Genomic DNA, 21,051 nt, shown 5'->3' on the forward strand with positions numbered 1-21,051 from the left:
CATCACTCTCAGTCATAGAGCCTGTGTTGTGTCACACTCAGCCACTCACTGATTCATCAGCATCCACCATTTGTTTTATAAAATATTAATACTATCAGTTACAATTAATTTTCCTAATTTCAGAAGCTGCTCTCTATGAAACACAAAGATAAATATTGCACTCGATTCAGGTAGACAAAGGGAATAAAAAGCTAAAGATTGCATTTTGTTGCTAAAACACATTTCCTCAGAAAACCATGACATTGCAGGGTTAGAAGGCCACCTGTCTTTTCCCAAAACATTTGCAAAACAGGTAATATTTTGGGAAAGCAGCTAAGAGTGGCAGTTCAATCAGTTGAAACACAAACATCTCTGCCGATGTTATACCAAGCAACAACACAGAGACTTCAACTCAAGTCTGGTAGGACCAAGAAGCACCTTTGCAAAAACTATTTTCACTGCTGCTCTGTTTGGGCAGCTGAGCAGAGGACCACGAGCACCTAATTCTCACATTCTTATCTTGCACTGAGGAAGTCCCGGGCTCATCTGTTGTCATTTACACACTACCTGAGAGGAGGGAAAAAGGAAGGCACTAGCTTTTAAATTCATGCGTTAAACACAATCTTCTCCCTCACATTTGGCCCTGAGCAGAAAGCCCCAGGGAAGCTGAGCTTGACTCTGGGCAGTGATGTTCCCAAGCCTCCCCTAAAGAAGAGAAATAGGATCTATTCCCAGTCATTTCAAACCCTGCCGAATTTTTGGCAAGGGATGATTCATCTCCAAGTCGCACGCAGCATTCACAGCTGATAAGACAGCAGACCAGGACTCTGAAATGGAAAAAGTACACGCAGGACCATGCTGCAAAGATTTCAAAGTGTGAACCTGTTGTGCAGGTAGAAGAATTATACAAGAAAGGCCTCATAAAATCAGGCCTGCTTTGTTCAATAGCTAGCCTGTCATCTCTGCTAAGTTAGTTAAGCAATTTCCAAGTTCCCATGTGAAAACAATCTTGGTATGAAAGCTTCCTTAACACCACCACCTGTTCTTGAGTTGAAGTTAGTGCATCTGTAGACACAACAGGATCTGTTCCATGAGAACTCATAAAGGAAAAACGTAAACAACCTGAATCTTAGCACGTACACACAAATCACCTTCTGACCAAAAAAATGAACTAGTAAGAAAAGTACCAGCCAACAGGTGTTGCACACGAGGTAACTGTCTAAAGTGAGTTGTGAGAATAAAGAATGGGTTTTTCCCGCATGGAGAAGATGGAGCCTGGGCTGATTTATCCCAGTACCCGAGGACCCGGGCGGTGGCGGGAGGCGCCGGCCGAGCCGCGGGACAGGACCGAAGGCGAGAGGGACCCGAGAGACGGAGAACACAAAGGGCGAAGGGAGAGGAGCGGGAGAGGAGCGGGAGCGCACGGGGCCGCGGGGGGCGGAACACAGCACGGCAACAAACACGGCAAGGAACAAATAAACCAACAGAGACACAAACACAGGAATAAACGCAGAGACAAGCACGGAACCAAACAGAGAAACAAACAGTGAACCAAACAGAGAAATAAAGGCAGAAATAAACACAGAGACAAGCACAGAATCAAATAGAGAAACAAGCAGTGAACCAAACAGAGAAATAAAGGCAGAAATAAACCCAGAACCAAGCCCAGCTCCCGGGCAGGGTCCGGGTGCGGGAACAGCGCCCCGCCCGCGGGACAGCGCCCGGGGCCGGCAGACGGCTGCGGAAGGTGCGCGCCGAGGAGGATCCGCGCCGCGGAGCGTCGGAATCACGCACCCGGGAGGAATCGAGTGAACACCAGACTTAGTGTTTCAAAAACACCCTGCTGAAACTTCGCACCACGGAGCGCAATATGCGCGTAATTACGCACTCAGGAGGAATCGAGTGAAAAAACCAGACTTAGAGTTTCAAAAATACGCCGCGGAAAGTTCGCGCCGCGGAGCGCAATATGCGCGTAATTACGCACTTAGATCGCGGAGTAAAGTCACGAATTTTGAGTTCAAAAACTTCGCAGTGGAAAATTCGCGCTGCCAAAAATACGCGCCGCGCAAGATACGCGGCGCGGAGCGTCACAAATGCGAAATTACGCGCATACGCCGCGGGGTATTGTCCAGGCTTAAGAGTTTGAAATAGGGGTGAACTACGGGAAATCCTACATCACGAATTTCAGCTGGCGAAAAGGGGGTAATACGTGTGTGGGCACTTCTATTGCACAAACGGGATAAAACAGTCTAAAAATAGGAACCTTTACTGCTATAGCGTAGAAAACAACGTGAGAGTAGATGTACAAAATGCTTTTTCTATCGATATTTAATTAGCAATCCGTTTAAAAACACTACAATCAGCTAAAGGACCGCAGCAGCTGCGGAAACCGCCCCCTCGCGGGCTCCAGAGACCTCCCGGTCAGTATCTCCTTTGCCTGTAGGTGTTTCTGTTCCTTCTCCACGTGAACGATGGGAGAGTTACCTTTTAGTTCCGTTTTTCATTGAGAAGACCATTTAACACGTTAAATCCACTCTGAACTGTTGCCAGTCTAAGCCATGTGAAGACACCGCCGCACGAACAGACCGGAAACGGAATCCGTGTGCCGGTGCCTCAGTAAAAGGGTTCCGGCGGGAAACAGCCTCCCCCGGCCATGCGGGGTGGCCGCTCCCGCTCCCCGAGAAGCCGCGGTGGCCCCGGTACCGGGCGGTGCCCCGGTGGCGGGCGGTGGCCCCGGTGGCGGGCGGTGCCCCGGTGGCGGGCAGTGGCCGCGGTAGCTGGCGGTGGCCGCGGTGGCCCCGCGCGGGTGAGTTTTACCCCGCAGAAACCCCCGAGCCGCGGTCGGTTCGCAGCTCCGTGCGGAACGCGCGAGCTCGGCGGCCGGCAGGAGCCGGAGCACATTCCCTGCACACAGCTCCTCCCACAGCTGAGGGCTCCAATGGCGTCCCCTCGCTCCCGCCCGGGCTCTGCGCGGGATTTCCAACAGCGCCGGCGGCTCTGCCGGGCCCGCCCGCAGCGGGGGCGCCACAAGCGTTTTGTGCCTTTTTACCCTTTTCTGTATTTGTTTTCGGTGTTTCCCCCTTTTGCTCCCGCGGCCTGCAGAGGGTTAGTGTTGCTCTCCCCTCCGCGGGTGTCGGGGCCGGGCGCTGTGCCCGCTCCGCTCGGCTCGCACCGCCCGGGCCCCGCGCAGTTCAGGCTCTCAGCTCCGCGCCCTTCCTTGTCTCCTTCCCCCGCAGCAGCTCGAGCTGCCGGCGGCCGCAGTTTTCCTTCTCTTCCCCCCGCCTCCTTTCCGTGCGAGCACAGCTCCAGCGCGGAGCGCTCCCTGACTCTGTTTAATGATGCACTTTCTCCTGAGTCTCAACTATTTGGACTTTAAAACAATGGTCATTTATTATCTCAATTTCCCCTAGAGACATTGGATATTATTTTTATTTTTCTCTTGCTGTGAGACCCTGTGTCAGTGACATGATTGGATTTAATAAGTTTTGTTGATTGTGATCGGTTTTTTATGTATCTTATCCTGTATTTAGTAGATAACCGGTAACAGCCTTAATAAGACGCAAATTGTTGTTATTGTTAAACAAGTGCATCTGTGTAAACAATAAGATCTGTTCCATGAGAACCCATAAAGGAAAAATGTGAACAGCCTGAATCTTAGCACGTTCACACAAATCACCTTCTGACCAAAACTGAAGTCGTAAGAAAAGTACCAGCCAATGGGTGCTGCACACGAGGTCTGTGAAAACTGTATAAAAGAAGTGATGTGAATAAAGAGTTGGATTTTCCTACGTGAAGAAAATGGAGTCTCAGCTGACTAATTACATATGAACCTGCTTTCCAAAGCAGCTTGTTTGGAGGCCTATGACCATGATGCCATTTTAGCCAAAAGTTTCAAATGGGAAGGGAACAGAGCCATGACAGCAATTCTAACTCTATGGTTACATTAAAAAAAAAAGGCTAAATTTATACCTTTTAATTTCCCTGGGTTTAGATCTGACCAGCTACACTACATCTGCTAGAAAGGGTTGAAGGTTTACCTAAAACTACAAGTTAAATATTACTATTTAAGTAAGCAAACCTCATTAGCAATTTTTGAGTCTTAACTGTGCAGTTTCTTTGTTAGAGCAAAGTGTTTACCTGTCACAAAAAGTCACCTAAACCTCCCCCAAACATCATCTTCTAGTCCCTGTACTGAAAAAGCACATTCATTTACATATATCTCCAACTAGATTTGGGGTATCCTATTCCTTTAGTTAAAGAAAAATTTATTTCTATCACAATGGGGTTTGCAAAATTCCTGTATAGATCTCTTGTTAAGATCTTCAATGTGTAAAATCTTACAAATGTTTTAACACAACATAACGTCTATATTTAAACAGATTTGGACTTCAAGACACTGGGGTGTTTTTCATCCAGTTAAGAAAAACAGGGGTTTTATTTTCCAGCCACAAGCTAGTTTTGTCATCAATAAGCAAAGTATCTAGGCTAGGTCTAAATGCCCAGTTTCTTCTGCTTTAGCTGTTATTATTGAAAAAAAGGAGAAAAAACCAAAAGGAGAAAAAACCAAATCCAACACATACATGCTGCTGAAAAATAAAAGCTCCTCAGATCTGGTCAGAGAACTGCTAGGCAGTACTTTCCCCTTTGTGGTTCTCACTTGGTCTGTAATGTTGCTTCATTGTTCTTTGCAGCTCTACAGAGAAAAAGTATCCAGAAACTTACTTTTTATTTTGATACAGGCTTTTTTTGGTGTGTTGATGACCCTATCAATTTATACCCTCAAATGCTGTTTGAAACACCATTTCAGTTTATTTTTTGTGAAAGATCTGAATTCTCCATTTATGTATTAATTTATTTTTTTCTATTGGACAGAGGTATGGCACAAAATAAATTGTTTCTGTGTTTTGCTGTGGTAATATAAATTATTTTTATAGAATTTTTCCTTAAAAGTGCAATGAGCAACAATAATTCCTGATGTATAATGACCAGACCAGGAAAAATCCAGGTTAATCTTTTCTTCATTTATAGTAATTTTCTACAAAAGTGCAACATAAAGATAAGATTTTTAAATCAGAAAATTAGTTACTCACCAAATGCTATAGAAGCTGTTTCTTAAGAATTAAGATCCTAGTACAAGTAAAAAGATGGCAAAAATTGGAACCCTTTTGAGACAAGTGGATCCTGTCTCACAAAAGAGAGATTGAATATAGTTATTACAGTGGGTTTAACAGTAAGACTTTGGCCATAAAAATTATGGATATTTATTTCAGAGAGAATTGTCTCTGGTCTAGAATGATATCCCCCTTTATAATGGTGTTATTTAATTAGTTGCTTTGCCTTAGAGGTTCCTATTATCAATTTTGAATGCTCAAAAAACCTCACACCAGCCCCCACCAATCCCTACCACACATGAAAAAACTGACCATCGGTTCCAGCAAACACAAATTTTTCTGTGGCTCCTTGATTTTGGTAGAAACTTGTCTAAAAAAAAAAAAAAAACCCATGGTTCTTGAGAAAGCTGAGTTCAATTTAACCTTTTGTGAAGCTGACAGGATATGACACAGGCTGGCAGGGCCACCTTATCTTGTATAAATTGTGAGCTGTACCTCAAGAGTATCAGGTTGCAAGTGATATCTCATTACTGGAAGCTGTTATAATATCCTGTTAGCCAACAGTTACACAAATATTTCAAAACACAATAGATGCAGGATTCTTGGAAATTAGAGTAGCAGCTGAAAAAAAAGGGTAAGAGGACTTGGATTTGTTTTTTTAAGTCCCTGTTAGGAAACCAGGGTTTGGCAGAATTTGCCTCAAGGGTTATAACCCGGGTGTGATGCCAAGTGAAACCCGGAATGAAGCTTTCACCCATCTCTGCCCTTGTGGCTCAGGAGCTGAACAACACGGCAGAGCAAGGGGGTCTTTTGACCCTTGAGGAGGCTGTGGCAGTGGGAACTATTTAACGTGAGATATTGTCTTGCTTTCCATTTGCTGTACAGCTTCTGTGGTTTTTCTCAGCTGAACTGCTCCAAGTGACATATCAGAGACATCCTGAGACCTCCTCTTGGATCCTTCTCTCAAGTCCCTGGGCAGTAGCATTCATGTGCACTGATCCCAGGTAAAATGAAGACTTTCTGCTTAAAAATGTTGCTCATAATTTAATTTTAAAAAATGCCTGTTGAAGTCTGCTGTCCCAAGTGTCTACATCTTGCTGAATTGCTTTCAGTGCTCAGCAAAAAATAACTTTAGCCCTCTTCTGAGAAATGGAATCTCACGTCTCCCTATGTTCTGTGCTCTTCCTGCTGTTCCCAGGCATAAGAGACTTGCTGGGGACAGTCTGATAATTATTTGGAAGAGAAAAGGAAATGCAGAAAACACGACAAGGTAGAAACAGGGCGGAAGCAACAGCAGAACAGAACAAAATCAACTTAGAAAATATTGGTGACGTTGGGGGCATTAAAATGCAAACAGAGAATAAGAAAATATTTTTTAAGGCTATCTGTGAATAGCACCATGGAAGAAAACCCCCTAACTTCCAGGAGAGTAAGTACACCAAGGAAAGGCTAACAAACAGGCCTATGGAAGGAGCACACAGCCATTCAACTATTCAACCCTGTCTATATTTCTCAGAGCAGCTGAGAAAGCAGCATTGTCTTTGGCAGGTTTTGCCTTTGCCTCCACACACTGCACAACACAATCCACTCAGAACATCCATCATCTGCTTCACTGCCACTGAAACTGTGAGACCTCTAACTAACTGATTGATGTGGAAACAGAAGAAAAGTTACCTCAATACTCAACAATAATTTGTTCTTTATCAGATCTGTGTCCTCGAATCTTGCTAGACCTCTGTGATATGCAGTTCAAGGAAAGATGAGAAAATAGTTCACAAGCTATGGTAGTTATATCAAATATTCTATTAGGCAATCATAAACAAGCATATTAGAAATGAAGGTGTATTTAAATATCTATTTAACTTGCACCATCTTATTAATACGCTGATTAAAATCAGACAAGAAAGGTTTATAGTTTATCAAATCCACATCAGTTTTTCCTCAGGAGTCTATCACAAGAAACCTTTTGCCCCTCTCCTGCTTTCCCAGGCCCTGAGTCAGCATGTGAAACTCACAACTGCAGGCCAAACCTCCTCCTCTTCTTGCACTTGCCTAACTTGTGGTTTCTTCCAGGTGCAGTTTAATGTTCATGTTGTTCTCACCATGGATGCAAAGGGCCAGGATCTGCCAGTGACCTTTTCTAGGGCTCATCTAGAACCCAGGCAGTGGCTTGTTGTCTGTTTGATTTTGGTGGGGTTTTTTTCCCGAAAATAACAATCAAAAAACCTCTGCCAAAAGAATGTTGAAAGCCTTACATCAAACACTCAAAAGCTAAGAAACTTGGAATTTGACAAGAAACTTGAAAGGAAGGTTACTCATGCAAATTTAAAACAGCCCTCTTCTGTCATACAACTGGGTACTGCCTATTTATTTTTCACAGGACTGGTGCACTCAGGGGCACTCAACAAACAGTGCAGCAGGATTTAATCCAGCATCTGTGGGCACACCACCAAGGACAAACTGTTGAGGCGTACATCAGTGGTTGAAGTGAGAATGGTACTGCAGGGCACAAGTGCACAGTGCCTGTGGAGGTGATCTAGCCTTGTTTAGACCCAGTAGCATTTCAGACTAACAGAGATGCTGCTGACATTCCCCATTTAGTCTCAAAGCACTTCATTCCTCTGCTGCCTTGGCTGTTGGCCTTGCTGCAACATCAGGATGCTGGCCTGACACCACAAGCACGATGTGACCATATCTGACTTGGTTGAACTGGAACATAGACTCCAACACCTTTCCTCAAAGTCTTCACTACCCACAGCCAACTCTCAGCTGAGAACAGCTGTAAAATGCCTGTCAAGGCCATCTCCATTTCAGTGATACTCCTCATTTGGGGCTTCTGTACTCACAGGACTGGGATAAAGCAGCTTTTTCCTTCACTGAGGTCTCATTGCTCCGCTGAAGTAAACTGCTCTTTTTGACATATAAACTTCCCCTGGAGTATTCTGTAAGTTATTTCAGCACGTGTCTCTCTAGCTGTCTCTTCTACATGTGCTGCAGATGTACCACTGTCATTTGCTTTGCTGCTACAATTTTAAGTTTCTTTTGAGTTACAAGACTTCAGTCATTATCAGTGGTAAGTCCTCAGTCTGAACAAAAATGATGGTGCATATTTCAGGTGAACTTGTTAATGGCTTATGTTCTGGGATATTTGCACACCCACTCTGTGGAAACATTAAGTATTTCAAATATGAATTGAGAAATTTGTTCTGTTCCAGGGTGAGCATTTTAAAACATGTGAGTGTGTTTCTACAAGTTAAAAAGGTACCTTCAAATACTTTCCTCATGTTTTAAGTATGTTTACCTCTTGAAGAAAACAATCCCCCTATCATTCAAGTTAAAGTTCATTAGATTTCCATTTATGTGCAAATTCATATCATATGACATATTATTTGTGCTTTCTGTAGGTAAGAAGATGGATCTCAAGTTACATGCCCTATAAATTGGACCGCTGAGTGAGTCTTTCTTCATTCACACTGGAGCTGCCAGGTAAGTTGAACATCTTTAGGTAGGTTGCTGCTTAAACTATGTTGAATTATTAAACTGTATCACAAAACTTTCCAATTTTGGTGTGTGTGTATCAACATTTTTATTAACAATTTCACCTCTTTTTATAGACCATGTCAGCTGAGGTGAGGAGATGTTAAAAAATGGATGCTGCAATAGAGGAATAAGTATTAGCAGTTGTTTTGCTCTTCAAACCAGTTGAAAAAGGCAGGATGGAGGATGCCCCCCTTTGTCTTAAACATTCTCTTGCTAAAGTAGCCATGTGCCTATTGCTCGCATATAAAACGAAACTGTTACTTTTTGCATGATAGAAAATAGCATATAATGGTATCTGATGTACAGAAAAGAGCTTTGAAGGGATACTTTGGGTTTTTGCTCTGTAGGTTTAGCAGACTGTCTTTTGGGAAAATATTTTAATTGTCTGAAATAAGATAACTTTGCAACTACATTCACATCTCTGCAGGCAAAGCATAATATATCTAAGACTTCACACACAGAAAAATTCTAAAATACTTTTTTTTTTGTTTTGTTTTGTTTTTTTTAATGCAGGACTCTACACTGGAGAGTAAACCAGTCTGGTTTACCTTTAGCTTTAAATGATGCTGTCTCCACAGCTGCACAAAACCTTAACAGTAGCTTTTTTCCTGCTTTCATTCTGTGCTCAAGTGAAACCGCAACAAATTTTTCCAAAGTTTTCTTTCAAGCCTCTTTTTGGAGGTGGGAGTGATGAACAACAAGTACCAGGTACATGTAGTTATCTTCATTTTTATCTGTTGTGTTCCATGCTTTGTAAACTCAGTGCTATCTACCATAATCTGATGAGTGATCTACTAGAAATAAAATAAACAGGACTTTACTAATTCCTTATATGAAATAAGATGCTTAAATCTCTGTTTATGATGCAGTGATTCACTGATATTTTCTCTGTGGATAGAGAGAAAAGTTTAGAATTTTCCATAGCACAAGAAGCTTGTTGCTCAGTCCTAGGTTGGAGCTGTAAGCAAGTGCTTCAAAATCCTGAAGGATTCTGTTGAGGATTCAGTCCCTGAACACAGTTAAAATTAACTAAACCTACTGCACTAGTGTCAGTGTTTAGCCTGGACTGGCTCAATCACTTAGAGGGAAAACTAACTCAGTTTGCCAGTTCCACTTTTCCATAAACATCCCTGCTCTGCAGGTGACTTCCAAGAACTTATCCCCTATCCTTGCAAAGATCAATGTGTGAAGGTATTGCCTGTTTAAAACACAGCAGTAAACTAAAATTTGTCAAACAAACATTTTAAAAGTTCGTATTAGTTTCATATGATGAGCTCTGCTGTATTTGAAAGCCAAGACTGAAACTGTAATGCAAAGTGCATAATAGCTGGTTTTGTTCACAGACCTCATACCACTGGCTGGTACTGAAAATGGGGACATCATCCGTCAGTTACAATATCGGATTGCCAGACTGGAAGGAGGTATTTTATCTGCCTTTACTTGCTGCTGCTATGGGTTAGAGGGGAGACACAAGGTGGGCAAAAACTGCTTCTTTAGAAAAAGGCAGAATTTTCTGCAGTTTCATTGCATTCCTTTTATATCTTCTTCAATGGTACATCACCAAAAGAAAACTTTCAAATGGGGGAGGTGGGAATTAGAATTTCATAACTAATGGGAGACACCTAGGTAACAGCTCTGAGGTATCAGTGCAAGCAAGGCAGGAATGTGCAATGTGCCAGATTAAATTCCCTGCCTATGCAGAGCTGCTCCATGCACACCATGTGCTCCCAACAGACAAAAAGAGCACTAAAAACATACTAAGACAATCAAGACCAGATCACATCTAAGACCCCACTCACTCAAGAACATTGCTATACTGGAAACCACCTCAGAGTCTCAAAGAATATCATACACCTTTTAAAAATATAGAATTCCTCATTTCCTTTCCTCCTTCTCCATCTTCTGATGTGATTCTTCTGTTTCATCATCTGTGTATGTGTGTGTTTTGTCCCTTCCCCCCCCAATCCTCATTTTCAAATTTCTTTGAAATCTTTGATTTCAAGTTCTCCTTTCCATTACCTTTTCCTGGGTTTAATCTGAAGTTATGGAGCAAAACAGCAGGAGTTAGAATTGACAGCAAAGTGAGCACAAAACAACGCACAAGTGTTTAACAGCTCTTCCCTCCTCTTGCAGTCCTTCGCTTGAACAAGATGATAACAGAGTCTGGAGGAAAAATGTTTGCTAGCAATGGGAAAACGGCTGATTTTGATGGTACAGTGGAAAAATGTAAAGAGGCTGGAGGCTCTATTGCCACTCCACGGAACCCTGGCGAGAATGATGCTATTCTGTACTTCGTGAAATATCATAACACCTACGCCTACCTGGGGATAAAACAGTCTCTTATTCCAGGCAAATTCCAGCCCCTGAAGGGTGGTCAGCTGCGCTATACTAACTGGTATTCAAATGAACCTTCTGGCCGAGGGGAGGAGGAATGTGTGGAGATGTACACTGATGGCACTTGGAATGACAAAAAGTGTAGCAAGAACCACCTTATTGTCTGCCAGTTCTAGTGCTTCCCTTGCTGCTCTCTGGAATATACCTCCTTATCACTTGTGTCTTCATTTGTAGCTAGTGAACTTAGATAATGCAGCATGAAAAAATAAAACTCACTCTTTCCAGTCTGTTCTGTCTTTAAAACAAATGCCAACAATAAAGAGGAAACTGTATGATGAAAGCAGTGGTCATTTTGTCTGTTTTGTTAATCACTGCCCCCCAAGTGTCTTAATACTACTGCCTATGGGTTTCTACTTCTTTTAGCCTGTTGATTTATTACACCAAAAATTAGACTTCTTGGCCTCATATCTAGAGTGACTTGCAGTCACAAGCTCTTCCAGTACTCCTTTACCCACAAGCCTCTATGTTGTGTGTATTTTGATCCCTCTCTGTACGTTTCCCTCACCAAAACTCCCCATGCAGACAGCTCTGCTGTTGCTCAGCCTCTGTTGCTTTGGCCACCCTCACCCCCAACAGGTGCCCTGAAAGAAGACACGAGCAGTGCTGCTGGGGTGGCACAGAGCCATCCCCCTTCATTTCCCATTGGAAAACTTCTGAGTCAGCAGGTCTTTAGCCTTCATGCACCTCAAAGCAGTGTCTAGAAGCCACCTGTTTAGCAGTTCCTAATCCCTTCCCTGACTCAAAGATGTAGGAGCACAAGAAGACCAAGGTCCCCTGTCACATGGGATGTGTGTGGAAGAAAACACACAGGAGCCAACAGGAGAATTACTGGGCCTATGTGGTTTAAGGAAAATCAGCAGAGCCTTTTTTTTAGCCTGACAAGGCCAATTGTTTTAGGCTATATTGTCATGAGATTCAGATACAACTAATTTTGGGCACCACAGATGTGCTTGTCAGAGCCTCACTGGGATTCCCACAGGGCCCAGGTTGGTGGGTACCAAGTGACTCAGCACCCATTGCAGAAGCTGCTCAGTCTCCACTACTCAGCTTAAGCTAAAGGATTAAGAGAAATCTTTCTCAGCTTTTTTGCTTGAGTCTGTTCACCTACTGAAGGCGAGAATTCCCCAGGTCTAGATTCAGTTGTGCAGTATAGCTGCACACACTCAGAGATGTCTGATTTGGCTTTTTCCTTTCTCCAGGGCAGCTGGCTTCAGCATAGCTTAGGCAATGAAGGCTCTGCATCAGCTCCATGACATGGTGCAAAGGCTGGCTGAGCATCTGGGGATGCCTCCGTGAAGCCAAATGCCTGACTATCAGTCACACACATTCACACTGCGTTAGTCCCAGCTGGGTCATGGAAACCTGAGCAAGGACACCAGCTCTAGAGCCTGATCAGCCCCCTCAGCCTCTGCATGGCAGGGAGACAGAACAGCCAAGCTATGGAAAGGAACAGGGGAGGGGTGGTGTGCTCACAGCTCCTGGGGGCCAGCAAAGAGGCTGCTTGGAACCTCGTAGCTGTGCAAATTGCTGTAATTCCAGAGCAGCAACTTGCCATGCACAACATTCCTGCACTGGCTTAAATTCAATTACAGGATTATTTTGGGCACATGGTCTCACCACCTGCTCTGTGACAAGGAATGGGTCTTCCTGGCCTTCTTTCAGCCCTCTGCTTGTCAGGGCCAGTGAATCATTCTTGCTGTTATTCTCTGCAAACTAGGCTTCTTGTCTTTGAGGTATTAGGAAAATTAATGCAAGGAGGTTGGTGTCAAACCAAAACACCTTTTTGCTTGAACAGCCTGGTGCCTGCAGGTGGTCCACCTCCACATGTAGACTCAATTAATCACTCCAGCAGTATTCAAATCCTCCATCACAATGCATACTAAAGAGGACCCTGTTTCCAAGAGCTGTAAAATTATCTCAGCATATACAAAGGTAAAACTTCTGTGAGCAAAGTCCTGTTTATCCATGCATATGTTTGGCATGTAAGGAGATCTACAAGCTATTAATGAATGCCTTATTTCTGTAGAGCACAGCCAAAATATAAACTACTCAATCCTATATCATGCAAGGTCTACATACACTGCTCTGTAGAGGGAAAATGAGGACTCAGGGGTCCATGTGGCACTGTTTCGCTTGCAAATTCTATTCTTACAAACATTTTACAGCTCACCAGTATCTGCCTGCACCCATCAGCTCACCTGCCCAGTCTTCAGCCTTGCGTGACTCCTGTTGTGCAATTAACTCTGCCACGAGCACAAGGAAACAGGATCCCAAGCATCATCTCAGTAATTTTCCACTCTTCGTATTCCAATAAAGTTTAAGAAATTTCCAGTGATTTACATCAGCCTGAGAATGAAGTTGGATACACAGCCCACCAGCACTGAACATTTCAAGCCACGGTAAGTTTTTTATTTTATCCTGCTAATCTCCAGGGGTTCACGGTTATATATCAAAATTAAAGCTATTTGCAGGTGTGTGTGAAGGAAAGCAGCTGCCTTCGGTGTTGGTCTAATGAATATGTGCCACAGCAGAAATGTTCCACCACTGCCCCATCTTTGGGCTTTTCCCCTGTGGGCTCCCAGGGAGGAGAGTAAAGGACTTTGTTACCCCACAGCTGCAGATGCCCTGTTGAGACACTGGGAGCTGGTACTGGGATGAGGACACAAAACCTCAAAGCAAGTGTTTGTCACCCTGCCTGAAGCTGCCACCTTCAAAAACCCTGCTGACAGCAGTCTTGGCCTGAAAGGCAGATTGGTTCATTTGGGCACTGAATTTATTTCTTAAGTCTGAATGAGAGGCCACTACAGCATCCTCTGATTTGTAGAAAGACAGGACTTCCCAAGACTAGCAAGCATTTACTTCAAAAGCTGCTTTCTGAAATATTCGTGTATTTATTTTAAAAGCTTAATCCACCTTATCCTAACTTTAAAGACTAGTTGAGCTTTTAAAAACTGCCACTGTTTAGCATGTAATTTACAGTACTTGTGAATCTTCTGGGCCACCCAGCACGCTGACAAGCCAACTCTGTGATATTCAATTTTCAGTCAATGGCAGGCACTTTCCCACTTTCAGTCATAGGGCTTATAGTACCACTACTAGGATTAAATAAAGCTGAAAAGGTATTAATCTGAAGAGTTAGTAAAAGAACAGTATAAACAGGTTACTTGGAAAGCAACTTATTGATTTGGAAAGCAAGATGAAATATTAGTGTCAAATATCAAGAGAGGTGGAAGTCACTTGTCAAATTCTGCTGGGAGAAGTGTTACTGATTCTGTGTTGTATAGTGGAAAACAATTATTACACTTACCCAAACCCCTGCCAACAATTGTTCAGAAAATTGTTTTGAATTCTATAAAAATATCCACCATGGGAAAAATTATTCTTAACAGCTGTTATTTTCTGTGAAAATACCCTAGTTAGTATTTTTTTCTGCTTTGAAAGAAACTGAAAAACCTATTGATGATTGTGTGGCTTTGAGGGCTAAAGGGACGTCCTTTGAGGTCTAAAGGGACATCCTTGCAATCTGAAGCTCTGTACAGCCCTTTGGATGTATCCATTCCAGCACACGTTGTTCCACAGACTCCACTGCTCAGTTCTTAAGGCAGGCTTCACGTCTCTTGTCAAGAGGCAAGAGCAGGATGCAGCAGTGCGTTCAGCAGGATGGCCACTTCCCAGGAACTGTGTAGTGCCACCTCCTCAGCAGCATGGAGAGGAGCCAGAGCTGGCTTAGCAAAGCCCCTGAAGAAGTTTTTTCATGCACTTTATAGAACAGATACTGCAGCAGCCTGAGCATAGCTGTGATTTTCCAAATATTTAAATAAAGCTAAGCTGTTAAATGGCGAGTGGGTTGTTGAATGTATACAGGTGGAAGAGAGTTTGGCACATGAAGGCCTCGGATCCGCAATAAACTTAGGGGCATCAGCCTTCATGTTTCTGAAGGCTGAACATTCTGTCCATAAATAATCAATGAGTTTGAGAGAATGAGTTGCTTAAACACATTACTCATTTGTGAGCAAAGAAGATGATTTAGAAGGCAAGCCCGGGTGGTTTTGTGGCGACAAACGCCCTCAGGTTTCAGCGCAGCGGCTGTCCCCTCAGGCGGGCTGTGAGGAGCCAGCCATTGCCCTGCGGATCCCGGCAAACCGCGGCAGGGCTCGGGAAGGCTTGTGCCGCTTTAAGAACACCCGGGGGAGGTGATAGAGGCACCGCAGTACAAACAAGGGCCCGAGCACCGTGCTGGCTCACCTGAGGCTCGCACGGGCCGGCCCAGGTGACTGTCCCTGGCTGTCACCGCCCGGAGCGCACGGAGCAGGCACGGGCGGGCAGACGGGACCCCGGCACCCGCTTGATGCAGTCAGGTGAGAAAGACAGAAATATTCAACACGAATTCAACTGCTTCGAGGTTTGTCCGCCTTTCTAAAAATAAGGGTGACGACTAAATTATTTCTAATTTGGGTAAAAGGTTGTCAGCGGGGAAGATTTGAAGAAACAGAGTTCCTATTCATGTAATTAATTTTAAGTGCAAAATAATTTGCTAAATCCTTAAAATGCTGTCTGTAAGCAGACTGCATAAGGCAATCCTTTATTCTCCTTTTACAGTTAGCACACCTCCAGCTTTTATGTTCAAAAGTGTTCAAAATCTAAATATTTCAGAACAGGAATTATCTGTCCCTCAGCACAGGTATCTCCTTACTGCTACACATTCAAGAATCAGAAACCGAACAGACATATGCCACGATGTGTTATCTATGAGAGCACAAAACCATCTTTTCAGACAAAATACAAAAAATCTGAATTTATATGTCCAGAAAAGTGTGATTTAAATAACAGCTGAGAAACTCTTCTTGCATTTTTAACTTTCATTGTAGTCACAATTACTTTTGGAAGTGAGATGAAACTAAGGGCTTGATCAGCTGAATCACACAGTTTGCTATGCTAGTTTTGTCTGTTAAATAGTCTTCATCACAATTTTTGTTTTAAAAATCTTCCCCCATATGGCATACATTTAATTTCTGCACTCAAATTTCATATTGAGGTATTTTAAGCTAGATTTGTATCCTGCAGTGACTTTACTCACTGAAAGATAAATACATACAGATTTAATGTAAAAATAATCAGACCAAACTGCTTCATACCTTAAAAAGGCTGAAATCCTTTGAAAATTAATACTAAAATATTTTAATTAACACTTTATTTACTTGTAGAGGGAGATATTTATAAAAAAACAAATTCAGTGAGATTTCTATTAATATTTTAATGATTCTGAGTGTTTTCATGCACTTTTGGCTTGAAAGGTTTGGCCCTCCAGAGACCAAAGCAGCATTATTAGACCTTTCTAAGATTCTACACAGTTGACATGCAGCCTTTTCTCTAAGGTACCAAACTCATTAAAATTTGGTTTCTGGTTCTTACAGGAGTTTTAAGTGACGATTTTACCTTGCAGTGTAGTTATCTCTCAATCATCACCCTCTTTTCAAGCCCATCACTGTGCCAGACATCCAGGTCTGAGGATTTTTTCCTGTTCCTACCATTTGCTCCCTCTGTTTGTAACACACATTCAGGGAAGCGGCAGAGGAATGAATTCACCTCTGCTGCAGTTGCACAGGGTTACAAGGCACGCTCAGGACGCTGCAGCAGCAGTGACCTCCTCAGAAAAGCAGTCATGGGTAATTATCCCGGAGTGTTAACAGGAAGCTGGCAGTTAAGGTAGAGAACAAGTACTCAGCAGCACTTGTTTTCCCCACTTGAAGGGCAAATATTTGTGTCACTGACTGAGTGGAAAATGAAGCAGAACAAGTTCATTGTTGCTGTTGTTGGTTAGCCCCTTTCAGCTTGATCTTTCTTTAAAATAAGTGCGTGCCTGGGAGAAGAGTGGTCACACCCCAGCAACACGGGAGGGGTTTCACAGCTCCAGTTGTGCTCAACCAACTGGGAGCCCATCGTTGTGTCTGACTGAGCAGCTATCAGGTGTAGATAATAACCCCCCTCCCCACCTAAACAGCTATAAGCCCTATTTGTAGACGATATGGGAAATTCAATATGGTTCATATGTGGCTTCATCTGATATATTAATAGCAGAGAAAAAGGCAGGGAAAAAAGGACCACAAAGCAAGCCAGAAACGGAGATATTTAAAGGACTTAAGCGACAAAGATACTCAAATTAGGAGACAGGAGGCTAATACAGCTTTCAGGTGTGTAGGTTCTGGCAAAGGACCTGCAGTCCTTATGACTTTCAGGTGTGTGGGTCCTGTGGAAGGCACTGCGTTGGACACTGCATTCCTTAAGACACCGCTATTAATCCACAGCAAGCTGTGACATTCCCTGTGCAGCAGCTGTAGGACACCAGTGAGGCAGCACAAGGGAGCTCCCCGAGCAAGTAAAAAAATCCCTCTCCCACAGCCTCTCCAGCTTAAAAGCAGCCTCACACCTATCTTCACCCACCAGTCAGTGGGCAGAGAGAAATCATACAAAGGCTGCCACAGGAAAGGTCAGAATATCACCCAGCCTGATGGGCTCTGCAGCACAGCCCACATCAGCAGAACTACAGGTCAGAGCAGACGAACACACACAAAATGAAGCATCTCTTTTGTAATTTGGGTGAAAACAGACGCAGAGCACAGCCCACTTCAGGGAATGAACCTGGTGGGCAGCATTCCAGCTCCAGGCACCCTCCTGCCACAGGTATGTGACTTCACTGGTAAGAGGAAAGCAGCTGAGAGAGTGCTCCAGACCCTGAGCTAGGGGAGCTCTAGCTGCAGCCTCTGTGCTCATAAGATTTGAGATTAATCTAACCAGAACATGACACAACAGCCAAGGAGAACTCCATTAGGAGTCTTCTCATGGACAGCTAGGCTTCATTAAGGATAGCATAGCCTAAATCCTCCAAGACTTGTTACCAGACATACAGCAACTGTCGTCACAAACCACAGAAAAAAAATAAATTGAGCTAATGGCAATTTTAACACAGTCATGTACGCAACATGTACAAATTATTCAAATTTTCTACTCTCCTCAGACATACACATTCTATCAACCCTGTTTCCATCTTCCCCTTTATGCAAATGTGAGGATTTAGTAACAAAATCCCAGTAAAGCTCGGACAAACCTGAGACCTCCTCTGGTGAGTCGTAGCTCCAATTCCCACAGCATAGGCAGCACTGCACCCCTCAGGAAACCTCCTCATTCCTGGTACTGGTAAAGATTGTCGACGAAAAAACCTTTCCAGCCCCTGGCACTTTCTTTTATTCACCCACTGTACTGCTTTCAGGTGTGTGGGTCCTGGAAGAGAACTTGCCATGCTGATGGCTTCCAGGTGTGTGGGTCCTATGTTCATTGCATTGAACACTGCACTCCCTAGGACACAGCTATTAGCACTTAACAAAATCAACGTGATTTAACTCATTCCTAAGCACGCTGCTCTTTCTAAAGCATTATGCATGAAAAAAAGATAAAATATACATTCTGATGGTAGTTCAATTTCTGGTTCTCCTTTCCATCATATTCTTTTATTTTCAGCCTTAGCTTTGATACATGTCGGTGTAATAATCATTTTGTGTAATGATGCTCTAAGTGGGAGAGGAGGGCCTTAAAAACCAGAACTTTAAAGAGAAAGGCTTAGGAACAGGGGTTTGGAACAATGCTTCAGGGTGGACAGGGTGTCTTACACCAGCAACTGCACCTGAGCCAAGGGGGAAAGGCAGGTGTAGGGGCATCCGTGGACGGCAGGGACAAAGGAACTCTGCAGAGTTGAGATATTGTAGAAACACGTGGTTTTATTGCAAGGGTGGTGGGTAAAGAGGGCTGCTGTCAGCCACCAGCCTCGGCTGAAGGGAAACCCTTAAAGAGAGAGAGGGGGTATGAGGTAAGGGAGGTGAGAAGAGTGCCGGGGTCAGGGCGGGGGGAGAGAGGGAGGGAGAAGAAGCAGAGGCAGGGAGCGGGCAAGAGAAGGGGTGAAGAAGCAGGAGAGGAACAAGGGGCGAGAAGAGAAGAACGAAGAGGTAAGAGCACAGGGAGAATAGCAGGGAAAAAGAGAGCGGCAAGAGGGGAAGGAGCAAGAGATAAGAGAAGGTAAGAGCTGAGAGAGTAAGAGCTAAGAGAGCAAGGACCTTGTTCCAACACATTCTATCTCCTTTTGTATTGAATATTCTAATTTACACTGACCAACCGGTGCAAGATACAAAACCTACAAACTTTGCATGCAACCTATGAGAACTACTAAATTACCACATCATCCTATAGTCTAAACTCTAAAGACTACTCTTCTTACCTACTTTTTCCTTGATGCCTTGGCAGGGTGGAGAGGGGCTGCATTCTTGGGTCCTTTTGCTTTCTGTCCTTCAGCCTATCTCCAGCTAATCACCATCTTCCTGCCTGCATCTCAAAGCTAGCCTTCATTTCTATTTCACTTACAGATTTTATATCTCCAGTATTTCTTCCCAGACAATCATATCCATAAGCCCTTCCTGTCCCATCTTTCCCAACAGGCAGGCTGATGCTCTGTGGAGGCTCCTGAGGGCACAGAGAGAGAACGAGCAGGAGCTTTTCTGGGGTCTGCAACTCAGGCAATGGGTTTATTCTTCAGGCTGAGAAAAGACTAGGCCAAAGAGGCTGACACCCCTATGCTGGCTGAAACAAACACATCTGTTCAGACACGATTCCCATTTGCAAGTAAATAATGCAGCCTATTTTTTGCTTTACAGCCTCAGACTCTTGACATGAAGGAAATCATGGTGGGAACAGTCCTGGCCCCGTGGGCAATCCTGCTGGTCATTTTTGCTGCAGTGCTGGTGATGAGTTTCCTGATGCTGCTGCCCCCCACTGTGGTGGTGCTCTGGAGAATGAAGCGTGTTCCGCAGATCTCCCTGCACGGCTCAGTGTGAGCCAGCCCTGCTGCCCCAGGGCCCACGGGTCACACGGAAAACCTCTCTCAGGTCACCCTCACCACCTGTGATACACCCAAAAGCACCACTCTGTTGCCGTGAAAAGAGAATGTGTGGGATTTTTTTGGTCATGAACTGCAGTCCTCGGCACTTCGCATTCCATTTTTTGGCTGGGTTGTAATTACTCTTGTTGGCTCAGTTCCTAGACTGACTTCTTCTCTTGTGCAATAATGGACTGAAAGAGAAGCAAGGATAATGCAGCACTGTATTCCCTAATTAATATCAGGAAAACCCCCCTCTCTATAGTTACACTCTAAATATTACCAAGGCCTTTAGCTGACTGACACTTATGCAGGTGGACTTATCAAAAGCATGCAGGATACTCTGGGGAGGCAGTAGTTTAGTCTGGTTGTATTGCAAAACCTAAAAAAAAAAATAAATTCAGAGAATGGTACTATAAATAAGCTTCCCCTGCTTCTGTTGTTTGATCTCAAAACTTAATGGTTTAAAATGTTAGTAAATTATTTCCTTTTATATGGATTTCCCTCTCTCCTCAACCCCCTAGTGCCAGAACAAAGCCTACCCCAACCTGGGGCAACAGCAGGAGCATCAGGAAGGGTCCACTGCTCAGACAGCCAGGGCAGACACCAATAAGAAGTTAATGCAAACACATAGCAACCATTTACATGAATTAAATGATGCAAATGTACTCTGGGAAATAACAGGATTAAATTTACTTCAGTTTTTAACTGTGTCATGTGGGCTTATTGAGTCAAATCCCTGTCTCATATATTGATAAGAACTCAGGTGGTGGGAGTAGAACAAAACTTCTCTGCAAGTTTTTGAAAAACACCCCAGCAACCCAATCTCCAGCTTGATATCAGGTTCGTGACAGATGATAATTAAATCTTTCCAGCCTAATGCTTCCACACTCTGTAACACTCACTGTGAGGATTTCTGTCCCACAAATGAAGGAGTTTCTGTTAGTTTGCAGGTTTGATTTCCTCATGAAATAAAGTATGAGTGACTTTTCATTTATTGGTTGGTTTGGAAATTCACTAGAATTCATTAACAAAATTGAGAGAAAAAAATGGGGTTTAGCACCAGTAGCAAAATTATACTGAAAGTACTCCACCTATTTTATCTGA

The 21,051-nt window shown here is 43.7% G+C and overlaps 1 protein-coding gene and 2 long non-coding RNA genes across 3 annotated transcripts; all 3 read left to right on the forward strand.

Annotated features, from left to right (window-relative positions):
* Positions 1–7,998: 7,998 nt before the first annotated feature.
* LOC136364546 (uncharacterized) lies at positions 7,999–8,666 on the forward strand. Its single transcript, XR_010744173.1, has 3 exons — positions 7,999–8,034; positions 8,306–8,351; positions 8,495–8,666. It is a non-coding gene; the product is annotated as an uncharacterized lncRNA (long non-coding RNA).
* Positions 8,667–9,123: 457 nt separating this feature from the next.
* Positions 9,124–11,251, forward strand: LOC136364547 (pulmonary surfactant-associated protein A-like). Its single transcript, XM_066324505.1, has 3 exons — positions 9,124–9,338; positions 9,974–10,051; positions 10,764–11,251. Exons 1-3 carry the CDS (start codon positions 9,191–9,193, stop codon positions 11,138–11,140), a joined length of 603 nt encoding a protein of 200 aa, XP_066180602.1. The 5' UTR covers positions 9,124–9,190; the 3' UTR covers positions 11,141–11,251.
* Positions 11,252–15,306: 4,055 nt separating this feature from the next.
* LOC136364303 (uncharacterized) lies at positions 15,307–20,652 on the forward strand. The gene is made up of 2 exons (XR_010744133.1): positions 15,307–15,382; positions 19,724–20,652. It is a non-coding gene; the product is annotated as an uncharacterized lncRNA (long non-coding RNA).
* The last annotated feature ends 399 nt before the right edge of the window (positions 20,653–21,051 follow it).

Source organism: Sylvia atricapilla, chromosome 8 (genome assembly GCF_009819655.1).
Source record: "Sylvia atricapilla isolate bSylAtr1 chromosome 8, bSylAtr1.pri, whole genome shotgun sequence".
NCBI classification, from domain to species: Eukaryota; Metazoa; Chordata; class Aves; order Passeriformes; family Sylviidae; genus Sylvia; species Sylvia atricapilla.